Raw genomic sequence first — 25394 nt, forward strand, 5'->3', positions numbered from 1 at the left:
ACAACATAAGCCCCCAATGACATATTTCGAGTTAGAAGGTGTCATTTATATACACTGCATGCAGTCAGAGGGTATGTAGTACGGCTTTTTGCTATAAAATAAAAATTTCCAACAAACCAAAAGGAGGCTCATAGATTTTTGCATACCTCTGTTTATATGTTGAACGGTACTCTGTCGGTCTTTATTTCTGCTGTATATTTATACTGGCGCAACATCCGATTTTCACTTTTCACAACATTTGAAATTTTTATAACTTTTACTGATTGCAATACGTTTGTAGATTTTCAAAAACAAAACCGTTACATTATCAAATTTTATATACACATATATAGCTATGCGCACGTGCACATACAAGTTAATGTATGGATCGATGTAATTCTATAGACCCGAAATCTCAGCAACCCTTTACTGCCTTCAGCAGACTCCTAAGAAATTTGCGAACAGCTCCTCTTTGGTGCCGTAAAAAGTTAGAGCACCAAGAAAATTCCGTGAATCTTCCACCACCCACACTTATACACGCACACACACACACAGAATTGAGCCCGTTTGTGACTAACACCTACCACACATAGTCGATTAAGCAAGCAAAAGCACAATGTGTGCGTTTCGTATGCGAAAAGTTTGCGACCGTTGTTTTCAAAAGTGCGACGAAGACTGATTCGCAGCTCGTTGGCCCGGCTAAGTGATTGTGCTGGTGGCAGCCGCATTCTCTGTAAGTACACCATGCCATCAGTATGCCATGTATACAAATATTGGGTAGCGCACCCTAAATGCACAGGCATCGAGTGCATGCCGTAGCTCCAATCGGACACACCGTTGCGCACGAATCAGCTATTCGTCATGCGTGGACGAGAATTCATGCTACATTCATATACATACATAGGCGTCAAATGTACCCTATAAAGCCATGCGAAAATGCTAAGGACCTCCAATCGAATTTTCGTGTTGCACTGTGGTCTAATTTCATTTTTTAGCCAACAAAATCTTCAAAATTCTTTTAAGTTGGTATGTGGTTGGTAGTTTAAGAGTGTTCAAAAAAATTTAAAAGGTACAAAATAAAATTGACTTAATTAAAAAGAAAATATTCTATTAATTTTGGGTTCTTTCCTTACAGTTCTTCTTCTTCTTTACCTACGTAAAAACCGCTAACGCTGTTATAGCCAAGTTAAAAACAGCGCGCCAGTCGTTTCTTCTTTTGGCGATGTGGCGCCAATTAGAGATTGCTAGCGGTGTCAGGTCCTTCTTCACCCGATTCTTCCAAAGGAGTGGAGGTCTTCCTCTTCTTCTGTTCCCGGCGGGTACTGCGTCGAATACTCTCAGAACTGGGGTATTTTCATCCATTAGGACATGATCTTTTATTTCGCAGAATTATCTAAATGTCGTCGTATATCTCATACGACACATCGTGGTATTCGCCGTGGCCAATGTACAAAGAACCATAAATCTTACGCAGAACCATTTTCTCGAAAACTCGTCACTCATCAGATGTTGCCATCGTCCATCCACTGGACCAAATAGCAGGATGGGAATAAAGAGTGCCTTATAGAGTTTGCTTTTTGTTCGTCGAGAGAGAACTTTACCTCCCAATTGTCTACTCAGTTCCAAGTAGCACCCGTTGGCAAGAGTTATACATTCGATTCGAGGCTGACGTTCTTGTTGGTGTTAATAGAGGTTCCAAGATAGACGAAATTATCTACAACTTCGAAGTTATGACTGTCAACAGTGACGTGGGAGCCTAGTCGCGAGTTCGACGTCTGTTTGTTTGATGACAGGAGATATTTCGTCTTGTCCTCGTTCACTACCAAACCCATTTGCTTCGATTCTTAACCAATCTGGAAAAAGCAGAAAAGTTCATTAGCGCAAAAAGTTTTAACCGTGCAATCTCCGAAACATCGCCAAGAAGCCCTCGACCGATAGTTCAGTTTCTTTTTCTATAAAAGTCTTTGCATTCGCATATAGCTGCTCTTCTTCTTTACTTCTACCTGACACCGTCTACAATAGTCATTATATGATGTTCCTAGTCTACTGGCGTGTCTGACAATTGGCCGTTAAGGATTGACTCCCCTGGGACTCAGCTATATTTATAACACGTTTGTCGCTTAAATAACTACAAGTAATTAGATGCAATCAAATTCCCTCTTTACCGGAGTCTAAGTGAGCGGTGATGCGGTGATGGTAGTTCAGCTACTTCACAGATGTCAGGAATATCGCTGTGTCCTGGAGCCCTCTGCTAGTTTATTCTGAAATTGGAAGTTAGTTACACAAATCAAGGGATTCTTTTACTATCTTTGACGAAACCCTGAGAGACTTTAGTGATTTCAAAACTGCTTGACTATCTGTACAAATAAATATATTCTTAGTTGTGAGTATAATCCCCATCAGAACAAGAAGGTTTACTTAATGTCAATTGCTGTGATCTCCGTTTGAAAGATTTTGGTATCTAATTTGAATGAAAAGACATCACCATTCACTCGAATATCTAGTTTGGATCCAACCGTTAAGATGTTTATGTCTGCGTACCTGTCCACCTCGCCCCTTTCCCACTCTTCTCTGGAATTCAATTCAAAGGCAAACCTAGCCTTTTCTTTATATTAAAATTTTAATTCCCTTTTAAAATCGCTATAGACTACCTAAATAAAGTAATTTTCAGATATAGCGATTTTACAACAAAACGAGTGGGTTACTGGCCTTATCTCTGGGTTTAAAAAGCGTTGGAGCCTGTTTTATGTAACTTTTCCTTTTCGTTTTATTAACTTTGAGTTGTTTAGTGACAATCTTTTACATGAAACGATCCACTGTGCTATGTAACCGACCGTGCAAAAAACTTGCACCAACATTCTGACCCGGATTGTGTGTTTCGCATGTTCGGAGCGAAGCCACCGATGATGGCCACGAACGGCTAACGATTTGCAAACGCTCAAACATAAACAAGTTAACGGGTTGGAGGCTGGATGACAACACCGAACTTTACGCACCCAATATATACATACATACATCTGTAAATAAAAGAAATGAGGCTATAGGAATAAAAGAGATTTCGCGCGTTAAGAGAGCGAAAAGCGTTAACTTTTAAGAGATGACACTTAGGAGGAAAAACGTGCTGATTTCATTATTGTATATGCTCACCACCATTTTTCGTAACATTGTACGTTTCAATTGGCCACAATAACAATAAGCGGAAGTGGCAAATAAAGACGAAGATAAGCAAAAGAAAATGTAAACCAAAACAGAGAGCAAACAGCTTTTAATGGGGGTTGGAAATTTTTAAATCAATGATGCAACAAAAAAATGCCAAAGAGAGAGTTTACTGTTATTTTTTTGTGAAGCACACATACATACATGTATATGTATATTGAATAAGTACGGAAGGTCTTAGTTCGGGTGTAACCGAACAATTTGTGTTATTGCAATTTGGAAAGATCAAAGCCGTGGAAATCCCTATAGGTAAGAAATAAATGTCTTTCCTTACTTGATCAAGCTGAGATTTTAGGTTTTAGGAGAAATAAATTTAAAAGGGTTTCCACGAGATCCCTGACTATAAAGGTAAATAGTTGATCGACCATTTAGCTAAAGAAGCTTCTGTACCGAAGCCGCTAGCACCAGAGTCTTTTTTCGCAGTGAGTCCTCGTAAAATTAAAGAAGAGCTCCGGAAAGTAAAAAAAAAATTAGTAAGTGTAATTTGCACAAATTTGGAATCTTCTAAACAGATCACTGTCGGTTCTGTGACCTTGCGGGTGTGACACCAGACAATATAACCCCTTTAATCACCCGCATTCGCAAGAAGGAAGAGTTAGGCTAACGGAACGATGTAACCACTCAGAGAACATGTCACACTTAGTTAAGCTATTTAACTTCCTTAATGCAACTGGATTAAATAAAGTTATATGCTAAGATGAGAGGGCACTGTAGACTACAGGTCGCAGTGCCGTTCCCACGACAGTCGGGTCTAAGTAACCGGAACGGAGCCGAATTTTTAGCCGACCAAGGACTATCAAGTCGGCACCAATCCTGAAAATATCTTCTGGGATGTTTTCTGCCACTGCAACAACAACAAAAACGGGTAGTAACGCAACCTGAATATTAATCAAATCTAATCTATTTCAAATACAATATGTTAAATCTGTATTCTGTATTAAATCATATCCCAGCTCGCGGTGCTATCAATAGGAATATAACTGTACGTGTTTTGATAATTTTTAAGTGTTAAAATATAAAACAGCTCAAACAACAAACGATGCTATACTAAATTCCTCAAATATTCCTCGCAATAGGACTTTACCAAAAGTAAACATTACTTATACGCACTGTTCTACAAATAATTTAACTAAATTGTATAAATTTTATACTTGCACAAGTATTTCCACAAGCCTCCGTATACCGAATAAAAATGTATTCGAATTTTTAGTTTGTTAATAACTTTAACTTTATTGCCTATTAATTAATATTTTTTTAACAATTAAAGTAAAGAAAACTTTAAATATACGTCCTTTTATAAAATTGTATAAGAGTTCGAAATTAAATATATTTTTTATTACGTATTACTACGTACGAGTTTTATCGTAGCATAATAATATAGCGTGCAATATAGTTATAGATAGACGTGGGCACTTGGGCACTATTAACCAAACCAATGTGCACCCATGCAGTCCCTAGTCCATTCTGTTTGGCAAATCCAGCACCATTCGAAACCACAGCCGGCCCGCGTGCATACCATATGCATACAACCGCCGTCTCGTTCAGTCGGCGTACGACATTTTGGACATGGCTTAGTCATGACTTTTATCGTCACTTTGCTTGCTTCGTCCCAACGAGCCTCGGCTGCACGCTATAAAATCAAATTAAAATGTCATAGTACATCAAATTATCTGTTTTCTTAGCAATTAATACATACATTTGGATCGACAGAGTATTCACAAGATCCGCTAGCGTTGGTGCTTGTACCTTCGGGCAAACAGTCTCCTAAATGATATCCTTGCAAACAATTGCGACAGAAAACGTACTTAAGTAAAAATATAAATAAATTAACAATTGTTATAGTCGTCTGATAATTCAATAACACAACTTACGCCACAGCCATTTTGGCAGGTTACTTTTTTACACTCTGGCTCCACTAATAAACCCATGCCACAGCCAGGTTGCGGACACAATACACCGCCAGCCTGCAATACATATTCTTCCGTGGCAAAACGCTGATATCTGGCATATTCTTCTCTCGACAAAAGCTTAAAATGATGAATCTCTTCTATGAAAGAGTTTTCGCAACCCGCTGGACATGGTAACGTATATCCAATATCGGGATGTGGCATAAATTGTCTCTCAGACAATCGTGAACGACAATATTGCTCAAAACACTCTAGGCAGGTAACATGTTTCGATTCACAGGGGAAGACAAGAACAGTTTCACTAAATATACGACCTTATTCACAACTTATATAACAACGCATGAATATATATAAATACATACCTAACTTCTGTACATGCTAAACAAGGTACGTCCTTAATATTAATTTTAATTAAGTTTAAAGGAGCAGCGAAATCTTTTTCTCCACCAGAGACATGTTCACCACATTTAAAATAAAATTCAGTATATGGCGGATCTCCCGTTTCGTTATCAAAGCACGCTATTTCTTGGCTTTCACAATGGCCAGTTATGCGTCGAGGTTTCAATACATCGTCCCAACATTCTGGATCACGATGCACCGTAAATGCGCCTCCTTTACAAAGTGAGCAGCGAACACGCAATTTACCCTTACAAAGTTTATTACATTGGGCACAGTGCACAAAAAAGTGAGCCTTTGTACGTTGCCGATCTGCAATTTATGATTATATAGATTGACATATCGACTCTATTTATTTACTTACCTTCTTCAGTAATATTTATGCGTTCTTCGCTCAGCAGTTGTAAATCTACCAATGTTTCGCATAAAGGTTTTGATGGTTCTTCTGTCGGGGAAGGTGTTGCTCTACCAGTAGAAGTAGATATGTTCATAACATCTTGCGGTTCTTCCTCCATTACTGTGGATTGTAACCGTTGTCGTTGCGCTTGAGGACGACTCCGTATCGCGTGTAATATACTTTGTTGACCCAAATCACATTCCTGAAAATAACTAGGCCAATATTTTAAAAGGGGATTGTATGGTGCTAGTGCACTTACCTGTATGGTTGTTGCATCACTCAATTCTTTACCAGCGAAGATGATTTTCACTTCTTCGGGTTGCAAACCTAATTGCGGTGCAACGATTTCCTTGACATTTTTTATGTCCCATTGTGGTTCTAAATTCACAGATAACGTTCTACCAGTGTTGGTTTTAATATAAATACTTAAACTGTTTGTAATGGTTTTCTGGCCAAACGATAAAAGCGCAAGCATTTTTTGTATAAAACTTTGTATGAGTTGAATTAGAAAACTCATTTCAACTTCATCGAGTTAATTTTGATAGTTGTCTAATTTGAGAATCGCACTTCAGCATAGATTTTTGCAAAAAAAAACTTTGATATCATATGATTGTCAAATTTGTGCACAGCTGACAACTCAGCTGACTTTATATACAGAGTGTCTGAATAGGTACATAATTTTTAACTTATGTACATCAGTGATTACCGTTATTTGGCATAGATTATTATTATTTTAGGTATCTTTACATTCTTCAAAGAGATTGGAACACTATAGCGTATAGCTGTCATAAGATATGAGAGATCAAACTCGGGTCCTCAAATGGAAAAATTTATTTGGCAAGGTGTCTTCATGAAATTTCACAAGATTATCCAAAGCATCGCTACAATCTCCGAACATTTTGTGCAGATCTGACCACTATAGCTATTGGTTTTCATTCAAGCTGCCCATTCGAAATCGATATAAAGATCTTTTGACACCATTAAGCTATAAAAAATACATCAGCTTTCGTTCAGCCAAAATTAACGTTTTTTCTTGTTCAAATTGAACTAAGCACTTACAATCAGTTACAAGCCAACAAGTTGAAAGAATCGTATATTCCATTTCGATCCTTAAAATGCAAAACTAATATTTTGAATTAATTAAAATTTATTGCTTAAAATAACTGTTTACATTTTTTTAATAATAATTTTTAATTACATCATTAATTAAACTACATTTGTACTAATTAGTTATTTTGTTTTAGTTTTTTTTCCATTTTCTTTCCAAAGTTTCATAGATATTAATTCAGAGCACTGAAAGAAACAGTAGCAACAAAATGATAGTGCAAGATAATTCGTAAAACCATTCCCGTATGCGTTCATTATTAAAAATACGCCCATTTCGGGGCCACCTATAAAGAAAACGTTTGCAAATGCAGCCACTATGAAAAGTTGGCTAAAAACAATTGCTTGAAATCGTTGTGACATTTGTTGACCCAAAATTTGTTCGATGCAACTTTTATAAAACGTCGAACGCATAGCGTGCTTCAATAACTTCTCCAATATTAGACACCAGAAATTCATAACTGTCCATATTAGAATCTCAGTCTGACAACCATGCCACATGAAAACAAATGTAAAAGTAAGCACCGTCGACACGAATTTAGAATAATTTGCATTAACTAATGGGTGGTAAATGTAATCAAATAAAAATTCGTAAAGTCCTTGATCGAAATGTTTCCACATATTCGAATAATAATGAACATGACCAATACATTGAGGTTTACTTGGAGGATGCATCCCATCGTAACGTGAAAAAGCAATTCCCAAGCCATATTTTACAAGATACGTCATGAAAAAGAACAAACCTAAGAAATATCCAATTGCATGACGTCCGAAAGGTGACCTCACAAGTTTTGCTTTGTCTGTTTCTACAGCCATATAATGTACAAACAAGTAACGCATTCCAATCTCTAAAACAAGCCACCAGAATAAAATTCGCACTATTTCAATAGTAAAATATTTTACTTCATTAAATAATGTATGTGCGTTCTTCGTTTTTAATATCATAATGTATCGTTTATAGTCCAAAAATGGACCATTTACAAGCGTAGGGAAATATAATGTATATCCTAGATAGTGTGTCACCGTAGACAATTCTAAGAGGTCTTTCTTTTTTAATTTTGAATCGGCCCAAAAGTGTGCAAAACTACAACAACGTAACAAAGTCCAAAATAATATTACACTAAATATATAAAAAATATCTTGTTCATCTGAAAAGTTGCCGATATTATATGCTAAAATATTAAGTACTGCTACCCACAAGGCTGTTGCAAACCATATCAATTTTCTATTGCCAATATACGACACTAAATAAAAAATTAAAAGCATTGTGCCAAGAAATATGTTCATCATGAATGGAAGCGTGGTCAACAGAGATATAATTGATACACATGCGAATGCAAGCCCGATATTGTTCGGATTAAAAAGAAACCTTGAGCCGGTTGCAATTACGGCATGTATGAGATACCAATGCCAGTTCGATCGGACATAATTATTGAATATGTCCAACTCATAGTTGAAGGGGTCACGTGAATATCCTGACCGTTTTTGTAATATTTCACGTAAGTCAATCAGAATCCATAGTCCGAATATGAGGTAGGCAAAATATACTCCGAAATACAGGCACAATTCCCGTTTGTTGAAGTGATATCCCTGCATTTTCGCCACTTTTTCCTTTGACTCGTACGCCATTATTCTTGTTTTATTCTTAAAATGTATAATACTGGTTGTACTTGTGCACTTTAATTATTTGTTCACATGGCCTCTAATAGATTGTTTAATTACAAGCTCAACAGCATCTATTTTACACTTTTGAATACCGGAATCATGGTACAAGGTCCTTTACGATGCCGGAATCTTTTGTTGTACTTCTGCAATCATCAGGTGTTTTTGACAATCAACTATTCCATCACATATAATGAGGCGTCTCCACTCAGCATATAAGAAGCGAAGTACTGCAAACTAGCGAATTATGCAGTGCCGGTCAAGAAATATCTGCACCTTTTCTGTTTTCAGTAAGCAAGTTTGGTTTAAAATAGTATTTAATAAACAAAGTAGTTTCCCTAAAAAACTGAACTTAATACAGAAGATGTTATCACAACACACTAATCATATTAGAATTTGTAACAATTGTGCCAATATTGCCAATCAGCATTGAGGTGAGTTTATGGTTATAAAGAATAAAAAATCAGTCAATGCTTTCCAACACTATTTATTGTTTATATGTGCAATGCAACCGTGGTGATACACGTGCAATCAAAATTTGAGTTTTTTTTAAGAAGAAACGATTTGTGTTTGCAAATTTAAAAAGTCGTATTATTTTAACTAAATGATCTATAAAATATTTCAAATATGGATATTGTAAAGGAAGTGTTAGAAAAACAACAACGTGATTTGGAAAAATACAAACCAATCACCGTAGATAAACATTTGGAAGTACGATTGGATGTCGGTTCTTTACTGTGCACTGATCCAAACGATTTGGAAGACAACCAACTTAAGTATGAATTATCTAATAAATAGAAAAGCAGATACTATATTTAATTATTTTTTTAGAAATAACCGGGAGCAATATTTGCTTGACCTTACCCGTGATAACACTCAGTTGCTGATTAATTCGGTTTGGGAGCTACCTACAGAGCGTATAGACGAATGTATTGTGGCGAAGTTACCGGAACCAACTACTGTTTTGCCGCGACTGCGGAAAGTACCCGGCCCGAAACCTCTTACTAAATGGGAGAAATTCGCGAAAGAAAAGGGCATTAAGAAGAAGAAGAAGGATAAAAAAGTGTACGATACCACACTCGATGTAAGTTCCCATATAATAATGTTCCTTGGATTAGTATATAAGTAATAATTATATATTTTATTGATAACGCACAGAAATGGGTACCCACATATGGTTTCAAACGAGCGGATGCTGAAAAAGAAAAGGAATGGGTATTGGAAGTGCCTAAAAATGTCGATCCAAATGAAGACATGTTCCAGAAGAAAATTGATTTGCGTAATGAAAAGGTTGCTAAGAATGAAATACAGCGCATGAAAAATATTGTTCGTGCGAAAAAAGTCGAAGTGCCACGAGGGGGGTACTTCGGACCAGAAGTGGCTTCATCTGGGCAGTTGCTCACTGCAGTAACTGTTGCTAAATCCTCCACAGCATCTGTGGGGAAATTCCAAGATAAATTACCCAAGGAAAAACAAGCTCGTGGTATTGGTGTAAAAGAACTGATACCAGGTGCGAAGCGCAAAGCGTCACATATCAGCGCCCAGCCCGAGAAAGAGGTTAATCTTGATTTAATAAAGAGTGTATTAAACAAGAAACCAAAATATGATATTGAGAAAGCGATATCTATACAAAAGAATGAGGACAAGCTACAGTAAGTGATTGGTTAATATTTAATATATTAGTTTTTTTAATAAAATTTTTAAATTGTGTTACAGGAGAGAGACCAATCCTGCTGAGAAAGGTAAAAAGGGAAAGAAAGGAAAAGGTGGCAAGAGCGGTAAGGGCGGTAAGAAGCCAAAAGGTGGACGTGGCCAACGTGCACCTGGGAAGAAAACAGCTGTGGGCAGGAAAAGGCGATAAATATTTTTGTACATATATTTAAGTAGATATACATAGTTTAATAAAAAAAATAATAAATTTCAAGCATGTTGACAGTTTGAATGAAAATATAGAGTTGAGATTTTGGATATTAAATTTATTAACAAATATTTGGGAGATTATTAAATATTTTATAACCTCAGCCATTTGTGTTACAACTTAAACTATTTTATTGTTTTTTTTTTACCTTTGTTCCAATGTTTATATTCTTATTTTATTATAGTATGTTCGTTATACATATATATGTATATATGTATATACATTTGTATATAATTATTACTAATATCACAAGTTTATGGACTCAATTAACTTCTTGATCAATATGTAGGAAGCATTGCTTCAGTTATACTTATGATAATGCTTAATATTAATTAATTTAAATAAGTACATTTTTTTTAAATTTAAAGTTTCGATGAGTATCGCGAATTCACGGACCTTCTTAATATACTTGAACGCAGTTCACCACGAGTCGAAGAACGCAGCGATGCGCCCGTTTGCGTAGAACGTACAAAGTTTTGTTGTCGTTCTTCTAAGTTTCTAGGTTCATCCACCTTTTTCGTCAAACATGGAAAATCCCAAATACTCTGACCTCGTCCAAACTCTTCACCATCTGTTAGTGTTTGTGGTAGATCATGGTTCAAGGTTTCTGGCAGCAATAAAGCCAGCAGACCCCCAATAATACCTAGAACGCCCAAAATCACAAGCGGAAGAACTGGTGAAACTTTCTCCAAGTACACAACAAACGGAGCGATTATGCTCGCCACATAACCCATGATGTGAATGAAAGCAACTCCTTGGGCGCGTACAACAGTGGGTAGGATCTCAGCCGCATATTGCAGGCCAATATTATATGAAATGTTAACGAAAAAGCGACCCATAATGGCGAATGAGGCGAAGTAAATTCCTGTTGGCACCAATGTAGCGAACAAACTGAAAATACCACTAGCCACCATAGAACCGCAAGCTAACCAACGTCGTCCCCATTTGTCTAGTATGATTGTTAGTATGGAATCGGCTGGAAACTCGGTAAAGCAAGCCACAGTAAAGGTGAAAAACACATTCACGCCTAGCGAGCTCACATTCCGTACATGACCATCAAACACCAGTGAAATTGCCATCCAAATGACAATAAGTAGAAGTGTGGTGCGCCGCAAACGGGGCGTTTTAAAAAGATCCAGAATTGAATAGCTGCTATTTTTGTTTTCTTCCTGCTTCAACTTCAAACAACTGGCGCTAAAGGTTTGGTAGGTCTCCGTGGGCACGTGCTTGCCATTAACTTTTTCAAGCCTCTTCAAGATAGATACAGCTTTGTCCACTTTCCCTTGTGATACAAGCCATCTGCAATTAAATCGGTCAATTATCAAAAATTCAAAACATAATTATATATGTATGTGTGTGTGTACATAAGTACTTGTGAGTTTATATAATTTACCTGGCCGATTCTGGTATTACGAAAGGTGTTAGTACGACCAAAATCAAAGGCGCAGATGTAACGATTGCAAACAGCTTCCAGTCTGCAATAAAATATGCTATCCAAGGTAAAATGCAAGCTGCGGCCGTGAAAAACAATGCGATCGACATGTTCGCGACGAACGTCCGATATCTAGGGCCGACATACTCTAGAACTGAAAAAATATATATGTAAGTATGTAAGCATGTATGTATATTAATGTTATTTATTTTATATTTGGATATTAAGTTTTATTTTTAATTATATGGTATTAATAATGTTAAAGGGTCCTTATGGTACTTAAGTTGATTAAAAAAAAATTAGAAAAACATTAAACTTATTAGGTTTTAAAAGATTTTCAAACCCCAGCCCCTCTGTTTTGTGATTTATGTGTCAAATTTGCATTTTTTTATGGTAATTTACGGCAAAGTTTTGGCTCTTGGCATGTTTTCGATTAATGGGGTTTTGTGTTACAGTAGTCCGATTACGCTCATCTCAAATGCCAGTCTTTTTATGGTGCCAAAGAACATATCTACCAAGTTTCATTAGATATCTTAATTTTTACTCAAGTTACAGCTAAAACGAACTGACGGACGAACAGACGGACAGACATCACACACAAAATTCACAAGTCGCTAGTCGACAACACATGGGGAAAAGACAAAGAAACGTTGTTGGCAACATACATATAAGGAAATCACCCGGCCGTTCTTTACCTACGCCGCACCAATATGATCGCCTGGATGCAGTATATCGCAGACAAAAAAGCTGAAAACTTGTCAGAACACTGCATTCCAGACTACAACAGGATACCTTTTGATGTGTCCCATCGAACACTTGCATAGTAAGTTAAGGAGTATAATGAACACCTCTCCAAACAGTTTCTACCGGGGCGCTTTCGCAAAAATCATCCCTGCAGTAACCTGCTTGGGGTGAAACCGCCTCCTAGGAGCATCAAGAGATCATTCCTCAACTACGTCAACGAAATCAATCAATACGCCGACCAGTCTTCGGGTCTAAGTAACTTCCGACAAGCATTGACCGCCTTTCACAGTGGAGCCATTAACTCGTTCACTAACTCCCTCTCAGTGAATGTCGTACTTGGAGTCAAACCACCACCCATTGCAGATGAAGAGCTCGAGTTGCCGTTAGAAACGAGAGTGACCCTTGCGCAGTTTCGTTCTGAGTACTGCAGCAGGTTAAACTTCTACTTATCCAGAATAGACCCTGATATATCAAACATATAACATGTTCAGCATGCAAAGAGTCCCCGCATGACACTAACCACTTCTTTGCATACCCTGCTAACCCTGCACATCTGACACCCTTCTACCTATGGTCCGACCCCATCAAAACAACACGTTTCCTCAAGCTACCGTTGGATGACATCGATGACAACTTATCTACCATTTACCATCTTAATAACAACAACAAAAGACGGACATGCAGTCACTGTGTCATCCCGCTCATCTTTATATTTAACTCTATGTCTATGTATATATCTATCTCGATTAGTGTTAGGTGATACAAGCAACCGTTATGTGAATAAAACTATTATATTTTGTTGAGTGTATAATATAATAAAGTATACCATACTATATATTTCCTTATATGTATATTCATATATGTATATACATATCCAATTTTTTCAAACTCGCGAAAATATTACTCAAGAGTAGTTGACTAATTTGTATAATTCTGTATAGGGTTGATAGCAATCGATAATACACACGAAATGGCGATTGGTGACTCAGTCGCCTGCGCTCGATAGCCAGTATCCACTCGTAATCTACATTTTGTCATACGTGATTAAATAATTTTACATTGATTGGATATTGAGCGGCAAATGTACATATTATACAAGAAGACTTCGAATGGTTAATAGATTCTAAGAAACGGGTTTTCATAGAATATGCTATACACTTCCGGATTGACCGTGGACCTCCATATAATTAAAAAAAAAAAGACTATTACGTCGCTTAAGTTATTATAAAATCGAGATATATATTTATATACAAAATTAAAGGTACATGCATATACAAAATGATCAAAATGAGGCGAACTGGAGTCTTACCCTCCGCTATAAATCGCGAAGAAATTAAGGGGGTATTCTAGTCTAGAAATTTAAAAAATTGATGTTTTTTTATATTTTCAAAGTTTAACTACTCAAGAATATGTGTACAAGAGGATTTTTCAAAATTCAAATTATTTTTGGAGATGTAGGCATTTTTTTGACCCGGAATCCAAACTGGTTCGGCCGGAACGCGAAACTTTAAACGCGTTTTTCTCAAAACTGACTTTTTCAAAACATTGCCCACGATTTCTCAGGTTCTACTGCACCTATTTACCTGAAATTTGTTGAGAGCCTTCTTTATAGACTTGTCTATGGTTGGAACTAGCCCCATCCCCAAATTTTTGTTTTTATTATTTTACAAAAATTCGAAATAGACAGAAAAAGTTATCCAAAAACCCTTTTTTTTAGGCAGTCGCCATTTTGTGAAACATTTTTTTCTCCACTTTTCCGTAGTTCCGACCATTGCGACATTATTCTAGATTAATAATCTTGTTTTCTTTTTGGTTTTCATGGGTCTGGTCACGTGGAAATTTTTAGAGACCCCCCACTTCGTCAGCTCATATTTTTTGAAATTTTATACTTTTTTTAGTTTTTAATTTTTCTCTCTACTCTTCTAAAATTAACAAATAACTATTAAAAAATGGATAGTAAAAATATTAATTGCCTTTTTTTTACGACACTTAAAAAGTTACCTGAAATTCATGCTTCTACACTAGAATACCCCCTTAAGATATTTATTTACAACTATTAAAATTATGTGTTATTCTGACATCTAAAAGGTTTAATGTAATATAATACGTAGGCTGCTATATATATTTCTGGACTAGGCAACACTAAGTGTTGTCAGGTGCAATCTGACATTTCCATTGGAAAGTTTGACATTTTTTAGCATAACATCACTCAGAACGTTTTGTCATTTAATCGTGAATTGTTTTATTTACAGGGAATTAAAAAATTCATCTCGGCCAAAAAATGGAATTAACTCGTGAACATTTTCGTACGATCATTTTTCACAACTTTCGACGTGGATTATCACGACAAGAGTGCATCGATGAACTAAAATCTTTGTATGGCTATGAAGCACCATCCTATAGCACTGTGAAAAACTGTTACAACGAATTCAATCGTGGCCGCCGCTCGCTCAAAGACGAATTTCGTGAAGGTCGTCCGAAAACAGCTGTTGTGCCAGAAAACATTGATGCCGTACGTGAACTGATAATGCAAGACCGTCATGTAACATACCTTCAGATAGAGGCATGCCAATGTATTTCTCCCACCAGCATACATTCGATATTGCATTAACACCTGGCCGTTTGTTCTCGTTGGAGCCCGCACAATTTGACAATCGCTCAAAAGAAGGCTCGTGTGGATTGGTGTAAAGAAATGCTGAAAAAATACGATCGCGGTGCTCTTTAAGGCGTTTATAAGATCGTCACAGGTGACGAATCATGGATCTATGCGTATGAGCCCGAAACAAAACAGCAATCGACCGTGTGGGTCTTCCAAGACGAGCCAAATCCAACGAAAGTTGTTCGTGGAAGAAGCACTTCGAAGCAAATGGTCGCCTGTTTCTTCGGCAAAACTGGTCATGTGGCGACTGTTCCGCTTGAGCAACGTAGGACGGTCAATTCTGAGTGGTACACCACCATTTGTTTGCCTGAAGTCTTCGGAGAAATTCGAAAAACAAACAAGAGAAGACGAGTCATTGTGCACCATGACAATGCGAGCTCTCACACGTCGGCTCAAACCAGCCCCTTTTTGACCGGCCAAAACGTCGAATTGATGGGTCATCCGCCGTAAAGCCCTGACTTGGCACCCAATGACTTCTTTTTATTCCCACACATCAAGATAATAATGCGTGGTCAACGATTTTCGTCGCCAGAAGATGCTGTTGAAGCATTCAAAAACCATTGTTTGGAGGTGTCTCAATCGAAGTGGAAAAAGTGCTTCGAAAATTGGTTTGAGCGCATGCAAAAGTGTATAAATCTTGATGGAGAATATTTTGAAAAACAATAAAGCCATTTTCGTTGATAAGTATTTCTATTTTCATTATTAGGCCAGAAATATATATAGCAGCCCTCGTATCTGATAAACTACTGAATATATTCAAGGTATGGTAGGAAAATGGGCGAAATCGAGTACCAACTTCTGTTGCACCGGCAAATGATCAGTAGAATACCAAAATGTTCCTACGTATAAAATTTTATTCGGATCTCTCAAAAACTGACGAAGATATTTGTTTAAACCCCGAAACGTAGACTTCATTTTAAAAATCGTTGGCTCGAACCCGAAACAAATTTTCCGCATATGCGATTTCTCCGGTTTTTGGCTCCCTGTTAATCAATCCGTTCTATTGTATAGTTACATTATTAATTGTAGTCAATAACAGAAACAGAACAAACCCGACCAGCTATCAGTAGTTCGTGTGTATCAAACTTTACACTTACGAGTATGACTGGTTTAAAATTCAATACATACTTACCGAGAATATACATCATTGTAAAACAATTATCAAATGCGAATCCCACGAAGAAGCGCATCAAGGCGAATTGCCAGAAATTTCTCGTAAACGAAGTGCCGACACCAGCTGCAAAACCAATCAAGTTGCAGCCAACTAAAGCAGGTATACGACCGAACTTATCGGCGATCCAACCGAACAGTAAACCGCCGACAATAGCGCCGAGAAAGAATATCGATTGAGCATAAGTAGGCAGCGCATCATGTTCGCAAACCCAATTCTGTTCGGTTGCCACTGTGGGGTATGGATAATCGGTAAAGTTGTATGACCAACCTTGGCGGCAAGCTACTACCGGCCAACTCGGATCAGCCTTGCGCATGCCCTTCGCCAAAACTTCCGTATAATTCACATCATACATCTTGCAATTGTCATATTCCCGAATGCCGCTCATACGCGGTATTGACAGCGCCAATCTGTGCAAAAAATGAATAATGAAAGAATGGGTCAGTAGAGATTAAAAATGACTTAACAATTATATGCAAAAAATAAACTAATTAAACAGTGCTCACGAAACAGCGCATATTAGAGATACATATGTATGTATGCGTGTACAGCAAAATTTTTAATAAGAACACACAATTATGCATACATACATACATAGAAACATATATAACATATATGTATATGTATGTATGCATGCAAGTACCACCAAAAATTATGCTGAACGGCAGTAACGCTTTTAGGTTGGACCGGTCTCTGCATACGAGCGTTTGTGTCTGAACAATGAGCTGAGAATGAGCACTCGACCTTGATTAAACGAGAGGAAATAGTTTTGTCGTGATTTAGGAAAAAAATTTGCTTGTCTATGTCAATTTACCAAAATCTAAGTACAATCGCCAAGCAGGTGCTATAGCGCACAAGTGGCTAACGCTTGCATTCTAATTAGTTCAAGCCAATGTTCAACTGCGGTTGCCGAACTTTGGGAGTTTGCGCCTCATGCTCTTTTAACCGCGAATGGCTTAACCATTATATTAACAGTACAACAATACTATAGAAGAAACATACATACATATGCACAATACTTAAGTTAATCTGGTGCCTTAGGCATTAGAACTGAATTAAATATACAAATCGGAAAAAAGTTAACTTCGAATGCACCGAGGTTATAATACCCTTCACAAATAAAAAAAAGTTTCCATACAAGTACTTGATCGGCCAGTTTGTATAGCAGTTACATTCTGTAGTGGTCCGATTTGAACAATTTCTTCGGCGAATGTACCGTTGCATTGGGAAATAATCCATACCAATTTTCGTCAAGATATCTCCTCAAATAAAATTTTTTTCCACACAAGAATTGAATTCGGATCGATCAGTTTGTATGGCAACCATATGCTAAAATGGTCAGACCTCAACAAATTCTTCGGAAATCATACCATTGCCTTTGAAAATAATTCGGGGCAAGTTTTGGGAAGACAATTAAAAAAAATTTCCATTCAAGAACTTGATTTTGTTCGATCAGTTAGTATGGGAACTATATGATATAGTAGTCCGCTATTTGTCGTCCGATATTTCTCCAAATGAGCTAGTTCTTGGCGAGATAAGGCCGAGTGCAAAATTTCAGATCGTTACTTAGAAACTGAGAGTCTAGTTCAGTCAAAGGGAAGTCGGCTAAATCTCGTCACGCTGATCGTTTATATGTATACATTTATGCCTTATAGGGTCTCCGAAGTTTCCTTCGGGTTATTAAAAACTTCTTGACAAACTTAATATACATACAGTGATCAGGGTATAATTATATATCTGTATGTACTCCAATTTTGACTATCGGTGAACAGCTTTGACTATCGGTGAACAAATATTAGTAGAGAGGGCGGTTAGCGTGAGAATGTGCTCGTACTGAATGCAGTATTTATAGGAAATAGATGTGTGTCATAAACTTCGTTCGAGTGAAATCGATTATTACACAGCTGCACAAAAAATCTATTTTTTGTTGGCCTGGATATATGTATTAGCAAATTTTAATGGTTTTAAATGTCGAGATGAACTGCACTCTCAGGGCTTTTATCGGAAATATGCGGAAGGTTTTGAGGTTTAATAAAATTCGAAAGTGAGATGTCTAAACTTCAGTCTAAAAAATGTCCAGTTTTACTCAATGAAAATCTCCCTTTGAGCTTCTAAAGCAGCGTTGTCCACGGCCTATGCGCACAATAGCGCACGGACAGTGCCAGACACCTCACACCAACATGTCGCGACAAGTGTCTGTGAAAGCACGATTGTGCTTCTGTATTAAACTTCGTAGGCAAACAAAGCAGAATTTTGCGATCAGTTGACGCTAGAATAACCAACACAAGCATAACGTGCACACTCACGTTGGAACTGTTCTAAAGTAATTCGTTTGCGTTCGGCAACAATGATGTCGCTTAATTCCCAGAAATCGGTACAATATAATCATGGAAATGAAAGGAAGATTGAAAGCTCTACACCAAGATTATTTTCCCAAAATTAATTCAGGGATAAGGCAATTTCTCAAAACCAATATATGGATGGATATTGCATTAAATACATTTGCAGAAAATTTTTGAAGCTTGGTATTGAAAATTTGAATGATTGACTATTGTTTGATCCTTTAATAAGGCGATTCCTGAAAAATATTGACGTTATCAATGTTAGGACTGCTTCGAAAAGTGAACCTTGGAAAAAGTAAGTGTTATTAGTCACAATCTTTAAGGTCTAAGAGCAAATGTGTTCAACAAATTAGACTAGATTCGCAACCATCTGGCTAATTTTTCGGTTTATTTAGGTAATTATAGTGAGGAAAATAGAAATTGGTCTGCCGTAATCTAACAATGAATGGAAGAAAGGTATCATTGTTGATGGGATCGTCCCATTGCGTCAGATTATTGCTGATGATTTGAAAATTATAAAGGAAACTCTGTTAAAATGCGTTTAATGGAGATAGACCTTTGTCTCTCTACTTATATACTTCGAAGTATCCTTATTTTTCAAAACAAAACTAATATTATAAATATAAGTTATTTTGCTTCATATTTTTTGATATTTTTTGATGTAATGTAAAATCAGGATAAAGTTGTAAAACTAAAGAGGAGCAAATCTTACAAAATTCTTAATAGCGTCAGGAATTGTGGGCACAATTATATCCAAAATCGATCTTACATATAACTAGGGCAACAAAACCACTATTGTGATCTGTGTTATGTATCAAAGAAAAAGGTTGAACCCAAATTGTTGACAAATATTGTGACAAAAAAGTACCCAGAAATAGTAAAAAAAAACGCAAAATACTTAATTATTCATCTAAATATATTTTTTCGCCTTCAAAGTAATCCCCAGCAGATGTAATACAATTATGGCAACGATTTTTCCAGTTCTCGAAACACTTTTCATCCTTCCTTCCGTGAATTTTTGTTTATCTCCTCGATCGACTGAAAACGGGTTCCACGGAGCGGCAATTTCAATCACACGAAGCCAAATCTGGTCAAAACGATGGTTGATCGATGATATTCATTGGGTTTTTGTCTTTAGATTCGGTCAGAATCGTCGCACGATGGGATGGGTGCATTATCATCGTGTAAAATCCAAGAATTGTTCTTCCACAATTCCGGCCGTTTTCGATGGATGTTCTAACGCAAACACATCAATACGCCCAAATACAACTCCTTATTCACCGTCTGTCCCTTCGGAATAAATTACAAACCAATCCACAAATATCGAAAAGAAAAACAAAGAACATCACCTTGCTTTTTGAGCGGCATTGACAAAGTTTTTTGGGTTCGGCTCGTTTTTTTCCCTCCATTCCGATGATTGTTGACTTGTTTATAAGTCAAACTTATAAATCCGTGTCTCATAGGCAGTTATGATGCTCTCCTTGAATGTGGGATCGGAATTCGCACGATTAAGCATGTCCAAAGGGACCTGTTTATGGTATTTTTTTCGAAAAAAATTCAGCTTTATCGGGACGAGTCGAGCAAGAACGCGTTTCGTACGCCAAATATTCACCAAAATCATTCGAACGGAGTCGCGAGAGCTGTACAGGAGGAACTTTTTCCTGAAACTATTTTTAATTCAATTATATATTTTGAACTTACTGTTAGCAAATTATCCAATCTGCATTTATGTTTTCTTGATCTTGATTGGTGCGCAGCAAGTGCGATAATGAGCTTGCATTATTACAAACAACCGGTAACGGAATACAACTACAAATGCGCCGTGCAACAAGCTACGTTTATTTATAAAAATGCTGCTGTGAAGCTTTACGACCACGTTTATTTACGCGAGATTTAATGTCGATAAGTTTTTGTAATGTGTTTAACGTTAACCATTAACTTGACAAGCGGATAGACCTTCAATGCTATTTATTGCAGTTGTGGCTTGCTGCAAGTGCTTCAGTTATGTATATTTATTGTTTTTGTTGTTGACATTTGTGTGGTTTTTGGTTGCCAGCCAATTATGGCTTATTTGGTCGAAATGAAATACGGTAAATTTCGAATAAAAGTCATTTGCCTTGATATTATACAATAAAGAACCTTGCTGTTCTTACCAAAACAAGTGTGCCGACGTGCGATCAGCCGAAATCCGAATAATGTAAACGATTCTGCTATGTGCTGCTAATTCTGTTTGTAGTAACGTGCTTTATTAACACATAATTAGTTATTACTATATTAAACATGCTCATTAATAAAGCAACGGAAAATCTAAATACTTTCTAACGGCATTGCGTCAACTGAAATTGTCAACAACCTTGGTAACAGACATGTGAAATGCATGAACTATGTACAAGTATTATGAGCATCCACATTTGTTCAGGTGCGCATAGAGATAGTCATTAGATTTGCATAAAATACTGGAATTTTTATAATTTGGCAAGCGTTTGCAATTAAATCTAACTTTAAACTCACTTAAGTTGTTGTAACAAAAACATTTTCATTCAAGAAATTGCTATGATTTTACAAATAGAGTGTAAAACCAGTAGGAAGAAAGTCGGTTGTTTCAATTCATGGACTTGGTATTTACTTCGGATGCTTTCTCACCTCTACTAAGAGTTCTCCATTTGTATGTATATGAAATTGTAATGATTAGAAATCGAATTGATGGGTTATACTCGCCATAGATTAAATTGTACTCGTATTACGAATGTTCAAAATTGAACATGTTCGTTGCTGCCAAAGCACGGACAACAATATTATATTTAAACCTTTTATATATTATGTTAAATAAGATAAGAAATAATCTTACTATTGATACAGTCCACTAATATTAGATCAGGATACCGTTGTAACGAATTAGCAGAAATAGTGATGAACAAACTAATTCAACATAGAAAGGCTCGTAGTCATCGTGAACGTCACTTAGTTGGCGAACATGACACGATTAAAAACTTTAGTTACTTTTGTCGCCCGGGAGAATGTTCAAAATTGAACATGTTCGTTGCTGCCAAAGGACGGACAACAACATTATATTTACAAACTTTTATATATTTCACAATTATTAAATCTTACTATTGATACAGTCCACTAATATTAGATATCTATGTTCAAATATATTGAACATACATACATACACATATACATAAAATACTTAAAATGCATTGTCATGCAAAACAATAGCATTCAATAACACAAATATTACTAAGGATAAGATGTTTACATATGATAACCCATGGGTTCTTAGAATACATTTTAGCAACTGCTTGTAAATGTACTCACATTAAAACAAACCCAAGGTCACACAACATGTACACTTGAAAGCAATACCATATCATGTAGCATAAACAATATGCTACATACATATGAACATTCACACACACATACATATTTAGTTATTTAGGATATTTTGAAAAATAGTATATAAGGTTTCCAAATTACTAAATAAAACCAGAATGAAATATTCTCAGCTCGACTAAGGTCTTTATTTTTCCCCCACCCGCGGTAAGAATTTAAAGATTCTTTGTTGAGTTTAAAAAGTTTGATCTTACAAATCAAACAGTTTGAATATAATTTCAAACATTTGGTCCTTCGAGCCGGATAAGTAGCTCGAGCCAAAATTGTAAGACCTGTATGGATAAAATACAGGCAACATGTGTAAAAGCCCTATTATATACGTAAATATAGGCAATATAAAAGCCCTGTTATTTACACAGGCAAATTAATACAGAAATTGTAAGACGTGTTCATATTCCCGCATATTTATATGATCACATAAGCCGTTTAGTACGAAACTAAACGCTGTGTAAAACTGTTTATTTAAAAAAAAAAAATTATATATTCAGCGGCTGTGAATCGAGGCACAGCAAGGTCAACCAGGCGACCAAAACAAATTCCTCCAACGATTTTTTTAAAGAATAAGAACAGTTTAGTAAAAAATATTAATTAAAAATGTCGAACACTGCGGACATGATAAAAAGGAAAGGCGATCTACGCGTAGAAGACGCAGATACAATGATAGGCGTTATAGAGCAGGCAATTGAAAGAAGATCGGAAAAAATTCGATCTACAATTGCAGAGGCAAAGCTAAAAATAAGAGACGGAATTGACTTCGAATATTACGAACACCGTCTCAAGCACTATTGGAGCTGCATGGAGGGGGATATCGCCAAATTGGCGATGAAGTACAACAAGCCACGTAATGTTTTAGGATTAGAAGAACTTTTTTTAGAAGTCACCAATAATTTGCGTGTATTGGAAAAACAAAAGGAAATCAACTTAATAAAAATGAAAATATTGGAATTACCAAAAATAGAATTGCAAAAATTCTCAGGGGAGTTCCGAGAATGGCAATCATTCAAAGAGCTCTTCGAGGAGTATGTCCATAATAATAAGGACATTAGTAACTCTAAAAAGATGAGCTATTTAAAATCTTGTCTTCAAGGAGATGCTAGACTAATGGTTAGTCACCTGATAACGGAATCAGGTGCAAATTACAACACTGCTTGGGAATTACTGGCACACAGATATGATAACGTGCGCAAACAATTTAACGAACAGCTCAAAATGGAAATGGAGAAGGCACAAACAAGTCTCTCCGATTACCAAGCTTTTGCTCAAGAAAAATTCGCAGCTCTCGAGTCACAACTGGAAGCACAAGATGTGGAACATAAGCGTACACTCGATTCGTATCGCTTAGAAATTGATAACAAACTCTCACAAAAGCAACAACAACTCGATGAAGCCGAACAACGCGAACTCAAATTAAAAGAGCGTTTCAATTTATTGGCGATTTCCGAGCAAGAGTTGTGTGAAAAATTGACTAGCACTGAAAATGCCTACGCCGCCCGCTTCCAGGCGGCCACAGAACGAGAACATAACTTGAATGAACGAGTGCAAGCGCTGACAAAGGAACTCAATGGGCTTAGAGCTTCCAATGAGAATAGGGAACGCGAGTTGCGTGACAAGTTAAATCTGTCGCAGGATGAGATTTCGGTTTTACGATCCTCACAGCGCAGCTTTAACGAGACCCTGGATCGCAGCAGTGGCATTAGTTCGCCATCGGAACTGGCGCGTCTGCAAAGTGAAGCGGATAGTTTGCATTGTGTGTTGGAGTTAAAACAGAAGGAGATTTCCAAGTTGACTAAACATAATGAGGAGCTAATGCGTGATGCTGAGGAACGTGGCATTTTGCAGAGCAAAATATCCTTGCTTGAATCAAACAATGAGATGTTGAAGTCAGAGCTGGATATCAAGTTGGAGAAGGAGAAGGACTTTCTTCGTAAAATCAATTACAAAACAAAAGGGCAAAAGGAATCTTGGAGAGCTACAACTGGAAGACAAGACGTTAACAGGTATTTTATTCCCCGGGAGAGTCCTCACTTCGGAGGAAGTAGGGAAGAGGGTTATTTTTTTACAGATGCAACAATGGATCTTGACCCGCCAGATAAAGAGCCAAATGAGGACATGGCAATTAAAGACACTGACGATAGAGGTAAGACAATGGAAGATGCAATACTGAATCCAAAGGCCAAGAAGAAGAAACGGATGGCATGTCTACCAATCAAACACATACAACAATTACCGAAAGACGAAAGCAGTAAAGTGGATAATACTAAAACAAAAAAAGATGAAGACAAGAAGATACGAGACACAACTTCTAAGACGAGAGACGACAAACGTAAAACTATTGATACAAAGAAGGATGCATCAAAGAAACCTGAAGTGGAGAAGGATAAGCAACGCGATAAAGAAAAGGAGAAGGACTTTCTTCGTAAAATCAATTACAAAACAAAAGGGCAAAAGGAATCTTGGAGAGCTACAACTGGAAGACAAGACGTTAACAGGTATTTTATTCCCCGGGAGAGTCCTCACTTCGGAGGAAGTAGGGAAGAGAGTTATTTTTTTACAGATGAAATAAAGGATCTTGAACCGCCTGATGAAGAGCCAAATGAAGACAAGACAATTAAAGTCGCTGACGATTGGGGTATGACAATGGAAAATGCAGGCGAATCGAATGAGGAATCGATAAATGTAACTATTGGTGAAGACGAACAAAAACTTTGGCATGATAAGGCACCTGATGAAAAGGAAAAATGCACCGATGCAGAAGGTGATACTACCGACAAGAATTCAGCGCAAAAGAATACAAAAACGGTTGCAGCTTTGGATGACACAAGAACATCCAAAAGTGGATCCAGCAGCAGTAAATGCAGCAAGTCTGATGACGATAAATCAAAGAAAAAAGATGAGAAGTCCGGCGACAAAAAGGAGAAAAACCATAATAAAAAAGACATAAAAGTAAATGAAACTATTGAAATAGCCGAAATAGATCCAGTTGGAAAAGCGGATGTAGTAACAACCATTTGGGAGTTACTAATACCATGGCAGCTTGCGTTAAAACAAACGGACAAGCTAAAAACCAAACGACG

At 36.9% G+C, this 25394-nt stretch overlaps 4 protein-coding genes across 5 annotated transcripts in view; 1 reads left to right on the forward strand and 3 right to left on the reverse strand.

Annotated features, from left to right (window-relative positions):
* Positions 1-4444: 4444 nt before the first annotated feature.
* LOC105225264 (E3 ubiquitin-protein ligase parkin) lies at positions 4445-6491 on the reverse strand. Of its 2 annotated transcripts, none has more exons than XM_011203655.4 (6): positions 6155-6318; positions 5863-6107; positions 5465-5810; positions 5067-5403; positions 4892-4999; positions 4445-4825 (listed from the first exon to the last, which is right to left on the reverse strand). In XM_011203655.4, the coding sequence occupies exons 1-6, from the start codon at positions 6169-6171 to the stop codon at positions 4619-4621; spliced, it is 1260 nt and encodes a 419-aa protein (XP_011201957.2). In that variant the 5' UTR covers positions 6172-6318; the 3' UTR covers positions 4445-4618. The 2 variants fall into 2 exon arrangements, with proteins under 2 accessions (XP_011201957.2, XP_011201956.2); XM_011203654.4 differs by having other exon boundaries at positions 4446-4825; positions 5863-6097; positions 6155-6491.
* A 566-nt stretch (positions 6492-7057) lies between these two features.
* On the reverse strand, positions 7058-8841 carry LOC105225266 (protein-cysteine N-palmitoyltransferase Rasp). Its single transcript, XM_011203656.4, has one exon. The coding sequence runs from the start codon at positions 8626-8628 to the stop codon at positions 7126-7128; it is 1503 nt and encodes a 500-aa protein (XP_011201958.2). The 5' UTR covers positions 8629-8841; the 3' UTR covers positions 7058-7125.
* Positions 8842-9176: 335 nt separating this feature from the next.
* LOC105225267 (ribosome biogenesis regulatory protein homolog) lies at positions 9177-10636 on the forward strand. The gene is made up of 4 exons (XM_011203657.3): positions 9177-9437; positions 9493-9745; positions 9820-10313; positions 10378-10636. Exons 1-4 carry the CDS (start codon positions 9289-9291, stop codon positions 10520-10522), a joined length of 1041 nt encoding a protein of 346 aa, XP_011201959.1. The 5' UTR covers positions 9177-9288; the 3' UTR covers positions 10523-10636.
* The window catches only part of LOC105225268 (organic cation transporter protein), a 31225-nt gene continuing 16454 nt past the window's right edge, over positions 10624-25394 (reverse strand). The window contains exons 2-4 of the mRNA XM_011203659.4: positions 16547-16995; positions 11973-12165; positions 10624-11878 (exon numbers count right to left, since the gene is read on the reverse strand). Of these exons, the coding sequence (XP_011201961.1) occupies positions 10942-11878; positions 11973-12165; positions 16547-16995 (1579 nt within the window). The 3' untranslated portion in view covers positions 10624-10941. The remainder of the gene's footprint in view (positions 11879-11972; positions 12166-16546; positions 16996-25394) is intronic.

The sequence above is a fragment of the Bactrocera dorsalis genome, chromosome 5 (genome assembly GCF_023373825.1).
Source record: "Bactrocera dorsalis isolate Fly_Bdor chromosome 5, ASM2337382v1, whole genome shotgun sequence".
NCBI classification, from domain to species: Eukaryota; Metazoa; Arthropoda; class Insecta; order Diptera; family Tephritidae; genus Bactrocera; species Bactrocera dorsalis.

What these genes read in the sequence shown, in the direction of transcription:
- LOC105225264 (XM_011203654.4), bottom strand. Translation starts at nt 6,412, where the DNA reads ATGAGTTTTCTAATTCAACTCATACAAAGTTTTATACAAAAAATGCTT. An exon ending in TTAGCATGTACAGAAGTTAG is followed by an intron (nt 5,404 to 5,464) that starts GTATGTATTTAT and finishes TCGTATATTTAG; the next exon opens with TGAAACTGTTCTTGTCTTCC. An exon ending in CCTGCCAAAATGGCTGTGGC is followed by an intron (nt 5,000 to 5,066) that starts GTAAGTTGTGTT and finishes TTTTTACTTAAG; the next exon opens with TACGTTTTCTGTCGCAATTG.
- LOC105225266 (XM_011203656.4), bottom strand. Translation starts at nt 8,628, where the DNA reads ATGGCGTACGAGTCAAAGGAAAAAGTGGCGAAAATGCAGGGATATCAC.
- LOC105225267 (XM_011203657.3), top strand. Translation starts at nt 9,289, where the DNA reads ATGGATATTGTAAAGGAAGTGTTAGAAAAACAACAACGTGATTTGGAA. An exon ending in TTGGAAGACAACCAACTTAA is followed by an intron (nt 9,438 to 9,492) that starts GTATGAATTATC and finishes TTATTTTTTTAG; the next exon opens with AAATAACCGGGAGCAATATT. An exon ending in AAGAATGAGGACAAGCTACA is followed by an intron (nt 10,314 to 10,377) that starts GTAAGTGATTGG and finishes ATTGTGTTACAG; the next exon opens with GAGAGAGACCAATCCTGCTG.